A 6,000-nucleotide genomic window follows, 5' to 3' on the forward strand; every position below is an offset into this window, starting at 1 on the left:
TTAAAGCATATTTTGGGAGGGTGTTTCCCCAACTATCCCGTCTCTCCGTATTTTTACTTTCCTTTGCTTTTATCTCAGCTTCTGTCATGTTGAAGCAAACTGAACCTCCACCATTCATATCCTGCACCTTCTTGCAGCCAAGGCTCTCTCCCCTTTGTCCTAAACCTGGATTTCTTGGGAGTCTATACCGGCCTTTTTCACTGTCTTCTTAATCTTATACCTCCTGTAATCTGATTTTTGCCCTCACCTCTCCCAACGGAATTTTGAGAGACTGCCATGGGACCAGTATCCAGGGCAAGGGAGGAAACAGCCGAGAACAACAGGCGTGGAGAGTCAAGAATGCCATTAAGCAGAGCTTCCTAAACATTAGCACACCTCAGAATCACTACATCGATGATGGCTGGGCTGTGGTCTTTGATTCAGTGGATGTGGGTTGGAGCTCGGTGCTTTCTAATCATATCTAACAAGTTACCAGGCGCTGTTGATGCTGGCTATCTGGAGGCTGCACTTTTCCAGAAACACTTGAATAAAGTTTTGTGACCTAACATGTACTTAGGGCTGTTCGTCATCTCCTATACAAATATTTCTTGATCAGAACCTCGACTTGCTTTTTTACTAAAAACAAGCAAGATTGCTTTTGAGTATTTTCTCATGATTTCCAGCTAAAAGGGGAGTGGGGGAAGCTGCACATTGAGGGGGGGAGAGGGTGGGACAGCTGGGGACTCGTTCTCCCACCTCCAGCAGAAAATCAGCAGTTAATATTGGTGCTCTTGGCCAGAGTTCAGCACAAATGGGGGGAGGCAGGAAAGGGATTTATAAATTTAGTTAATTTCAGCTGCTCACAAATGTTAAATGCGATTCAACTAATAGTCTATAAAACAAAGTAAAATTACAGGGACCCCTGGGTGGCCCAGGAGGTTGAGTGTCTGACTTTGGCTCAGGTCACGATCTGACTGTTCGTGAGTTCGAGCCCCAATTCAGGCTTGCCTTTGTCAGTGCAGAGTTATCTTGGATCCGCTACCCCCCCCCCGCCCCTCCCCTGCTGGCGTGCTCAGGCTCTCTCTCTACCTCTCTCAAAAATAAAAAAAAAAGCGATCCAAGATACACATCCATAAAATACCAAGCTAGTAAAGTGTTTATAACAGACACTTTATTTCTCCTCTACTTTCCCTTACCAGCAAGCCCAGGTTTAAGATGCGAGGCAAGGAAAACTTTAAGGAAACTTCCTCAGTCAGTTTAATTGGGAATTAATCAGCGGTTGGGAGGAAAACCACCCTTCACCTCTCTGCACGAGAATACCTTAAGGCCCAGTTCACAAACCAGGAGCCATCTCCCGAAGTAGTTTGGAAAAAACAAACAAACAAAAAAAGATTTTTAAGGCAACCTTAGGGAGACACAACCCGAGGTTCTTGTAAAAATTTCCAGCCTACATGACAGAGTATGATTGTTTTAATGCAGAGCAGATGAAGAATTATCCTCTTATTCCACTAATAGGATGACGCCCACTCACCTTACCCTTTAACCATTAGCATTTACATTAAAATAGGCTCGCTGATTGGCTTATCTGTAGTTTTAAGAGGAAACCAGATCGAAACTTTGAGGTTTGTTCTTTTTCTCTCGCCACGGTTTGTTGGAGCCTCGGTTTTTCTCGCCCTTTCTGGGCTATCTCGTTCTTTCCAGGCTACTTGGCAGCTAGTTGAGCCCATTGCTTTCCACTGGAATCCAAAGGTCTAGAAGGACTGAGACTTGGCTTTCAGGTCTGAGACTTGCCTTTCGATGGATTCGCCAATGAAGCTTTACCCATCCTGTGGCCCGGAACCTTCTCAGATGGCCAGTGAAGAAAATTCCCAGGGAGGCTCAGGTAAGCCAGATAGTGCCTTTTGGGAACACACAGGAATGCAGAGAAGTAAACCACTTCCCTGCGGGAGGGCCACGTTGTGTATGTAGGTCCCTCTGGTGAAGAAATGGGAAGAGCTGGAAGCTGGGGAAGGGGTGTCGAGAACTGCATTGCTTGCTTACTGGGCTCAGGAATACTTCAATCCTTTCTGCCCAGTTTCTGGGGGAAAGCAATCCAGAATACTCCTAGGGCGTGCCTGAAAATGTCTGCCTATCCGCAATACGTGTCAGGAATGGTAAAAAGGAAAGAAAGAAAAAAAAAAAACAAACATTAGAAGCCTAAACTCCCAAGGTAACCTATGGGCTTTTTTAATCTCCCCAACCTTTTCTTTTTTTTTTTTTTTTTATTTTTTTAAAAATTTTTTTTAACGTTTATTTATTTTTGAGACAGAGAGAGACAGAGCATGAGCGGGGGAGGGTCAGAGAGAGGGAGACACAGAATCTGAAACAGGCTTCAGGCTCTGAGCTGTCAGCACAGAGCCCGACGCGGGGCTCGAACTCACGGACCGTGAGATCATGACCTGAGCCGAAGTCAGACGCCCAACCGACCAAGCCACCCAGGCGCCCCTCCCCAACCTTTTCTGAATTGGTTTTCCAGCTAAATTTCCCCTTTAGGAATGTTAATAAACAGGGAAATGGCTTTGCGGAGGAAATTGAAGGAGGGGGCCCATGGATAAAAGCCGGTGAGTGTAATGTAAATAAGTAGGATGCATTCTGGAGGTCTTTCTTGGGAACACTGCTCCAGGGATAGTGCTAATTAGGCCCTCTCCTTCCTGGGTTCTTCTCCTACCGGAGAAGCTCTTGGAGCTCCACCCAATCCCAGGCTTGGCCTTGGAGAACCAGACCCTTGGGATTTGAAACCTTATTACCCTAATGGTGGGGCTGGGTGGCGTAGGCTGATGGTGGTAGGTGGGCCCCAGCTGGAAGGGAAGCCTGACATTTTATATCCTGCTACCATCAGTATCCCCTGCCAGGCACCACTCTCCTCCCCGCCCCCTCACCAGTCCACACCGCCACCCCACCCTGCGTCTTTGAGGGAAGAGCCTGAGTGGACATAGACAAGGGGTGAAATTAATGAAGACATTTGTAAGGTCTATTCGATCGGATCTTTGGTTTTCCTCAAATCTGCCATAGACCCTGACAGTTCTGCAGCTAGGGATCTTTATTTACATGTGCACAAGTCCCTAGAAGTCAGATGGAAACTGACTTTTATATTTAATGCTTTCACACAGGAAAGATTAAGGTTAACTGCCTTCTATGACATGGGCGTGCGTCTGGGGTATGCATCATGGTTCGGAAAGAGGCAAGTGAGTGGCAGACTTCCCAAAACAAATGAGTTTGAGTGGAGAGAATTAACACCACGAAAAGGCTCGGTAGGAGTGAAGGGGGGGAACAGCCAGTTGACTTCTAGTTCTGCTTAAGGAGACAGACTGTTACATTTCGGGTTGCTTTGTCTATTTCACTGGGTGAGTGTTTTCTCCTACCCACCCTCCCCTAGGAAAATTTAAGAGGTTTTTTTTATAATTATCAAGGTGAACTGCTGAAACTTGTTTACTAATTTTGACTTGCATTAATGCTTTGCTTCCCCTCCCCACCCCGCTATTAAAAATTCACACACATGAAAATGGGAGAACTGCCAATACCTGATTTCTGTCCCATATTTGGAATCCTATACATAAGGTATCTTTTGACACTGGGGGAAATTCTGAGAACGAACCCTTTTCCATTATAGTGGGTTCTTATTTATTTATTTTTTAGCTTTTTTAAGTTGATTTATTTCAAGAGGCAGAGGGAGCAGGGGAGGGGCAGAGAAGGAGAGCAAGAATCCCAAGCAGGCTCCCCACTGTTAGCACAGAACCCAATGTAGGGCTCAAACTCCACGGAACTTGAGATCACGACCTGAGCCACAACCAACTCTTGGAATCAGATGCTTAATTTACTGAGCTACCCAGGTGCCCTCTATCACAGTGGATTCTTTTTAACTTTTGTTTGTTTGTTTAACATTTATTCATTTTTGAAAGGCAGAGAGAGACAGAGCACGAATGGGGAGGGGCAGAGAGTGAGGGAGACACAGAAACAGAAGCAGGCTCCAGGCTCCGAGCTGTCAGCACAGAGCCCGACGCGGGGCTCGAACTCACGGACCTCGAGATCATGACCTGAGCCGAAGTCGGACGCTTAACCGACTGAGCTGCCCAGGCACCCCTATCACAGTGGATTCTTAAGCACATTTTCAAATGTATGCTCTCACCATTTGAAGTGTGTTAACCTAGCACAGTAGGTAATGTCTATGTGTGATCTTAACCCCGAAGAACCTCCCAATGTTTATTGTTAACCTGTTTTAACAGGCACACCTACTTTGAGCAAGAGACAAGTGACTTCTGGATATTGCAATTCACCCTAATGGATCTTAACTTTCTTTTGTCTTTCAGCTGCCTCTCAAACCATCTCCGAAGTATTAATAAAGAACCTTAGTCAATTGACTCTCGACCCTAGTATCAAACTTCCTTCCCCTCTACCAGAATATCCACCCCAACAGCAGGACACAGAGACGAAACCACAGGGACTTGTGGACCGAATACTCAGCAACAGGAGGAGGGGTGGAGTAAGGACTTTGTTAACTGCTCGGAAAGAAAGGATGGAAAGGCTGATGTGGTTTATTAAAAATCATCGCTACTTCAACCAGCGTTCCACGGTAGGTTCATGTGATCTGGGCCGACAGCACTGCCTAACTCTGGGCACCCAATGTCAATTAGGATGTTAAGAATGATGACCAGCGGTCACTCATGAGTGCAGGATGTGAATAACACTTGTGTTTTTAAGATTCTTTAACTTTTAGATCACCTGGGTGGCTCAGTGGGTTAAGCATCTTGACTCTTGATTTCGGCTCGGGTCCTGAGTTCGAGCCCCACATTGGGCTCTATGCTGACCAGCCTAGAGCCTGCTTGGGATTCTGCCTCTCTCTCTGCCCCTCAGCCACTCGCTCTCTCAAAAATATTTTCTATTTTTTATTTTTTTTTAATGTTTGTTTATTTTTGAGACAGAGAGAGAGAGACAGAGTATGAATGGGGGAGGGTCAGAGAGAGGGAGACACAGAATCCGAAACGGGCTCCAGGCTCTGAGCTGTCAGCACAGAGCCCGACGTGGGGCTCGAACTCACGGACCGCGAGATCATGACCTGAGCCAAAGTCAGCCGCTCAACCAACTGAGCCACCCAGGTGCCCCTCAAAAATATTTTTAAAAACTAAGATTCTCCAACTTTTATCTTATGGTAGATGTACAATGTACTCTGTAGTAAGAGGGCAATAACATGAGTACAGAGTCTAGGAGGACTTAACATTTAAGGCATTCAGAGAATGACCTTAGAATATATTTTTGACGCTCAGATGTTACCGTTACAAAATGATCTGCAATCTGGCATTCTTTAGTACCCATACGTTTCAATCTTGCCTCCTCTTTGCCCCACAAGTGTATTTCAAAGGCTATTCTAATAACCAGTTCTAGATTTGAGGGTTGTTACAGTTCAATTAGTGGTGCAATTAATCCATTTTATTTAAATTAATGCAATTCATCTCTCTTTTTTTTTTTCCCAGGATGAATCCAGAGTAGAAAGATTTAGATGTAGATGTCATTATTGCCTGTATCATAGACCTCCCGAGGATACCAGCATGGAGAATAATTATGACATGGAGTCTATGTAAACATAAACCTTATTATATGGTGTTTTCCTTGCTAGTAATTTTAGAATCATTATGCAGCACCTTGGGAAGGCTGCTCTATTATAGACAAAGTATAATATTTTGATAATCTATATTAGCTCTGTCTTTTCTACCTTGATAACAATAATTTGTGAGGAATCCGGTGTTTTGCATTTGAGTGACCTCAATATACTTTAGTTCCACTTTTTGATATGACCCAAGGAAGCACTAGTGGGTTTTGAGTGTAGCCTGGGTGTTTGAGAAACCTGAAGTCCTGAAGATCGGTTAACCTAACATGGGGCTCCTGGGTGACTCAGTTGGATTAAGCATCCGACTAGAGCTCTGAAGAGTAGGGTTCTGTGCTGGCAGCTGGGAGGCTGGAGACTGCTTCAGATTCTGTGTGTGTGTG

The 6,000-nt window shown here is 45.1% G+C and overlaps 1 protein-coding gene across 1 annotated transcript; it reads left to right on the plus strand.

Annotated features, from left to right (window-relative positions):
* Positions 1–1,460: 1,460 nt before the first annotated feature.
* On the plus strand, positions 1,461–5,615 carry DPPA3 (developmental pluripotency associated 3). Its single transcript, XM_058682333.1, has 3 exons — positions 1,461–1,861; positions 4,326–4,588; positions 5,487–5,615. Exons 1-3 carry the CDS (start codon positions 1,777–1,779, stop codon positions 5,592–5,594), a joined length of 456 nt encoding a protein of 151 aa, XP_058538316.1. The 5' UTR covers positions 1,461–1,776; the 3' UTR covers positions 5,595–5,615.
* Positions 5,616–6,000: the final 385 nt, after the last annotated feature.

The sequence above is a fragment of the Neofelis nebulosa genome, chromosome 8 (assembly GCF_028018385.1).
Source record: "Neofelis nebulosa isolate mNeoNeb1 chromosome 8, mNeoNeb1.pri, whole genome shotgun sequence".
Lineage (NCBI taxonomy): Eukaryota > Metazoa > Chordata > Mammalia > Carnivora > Felidae > Neofelis > Neofelis nebulosa.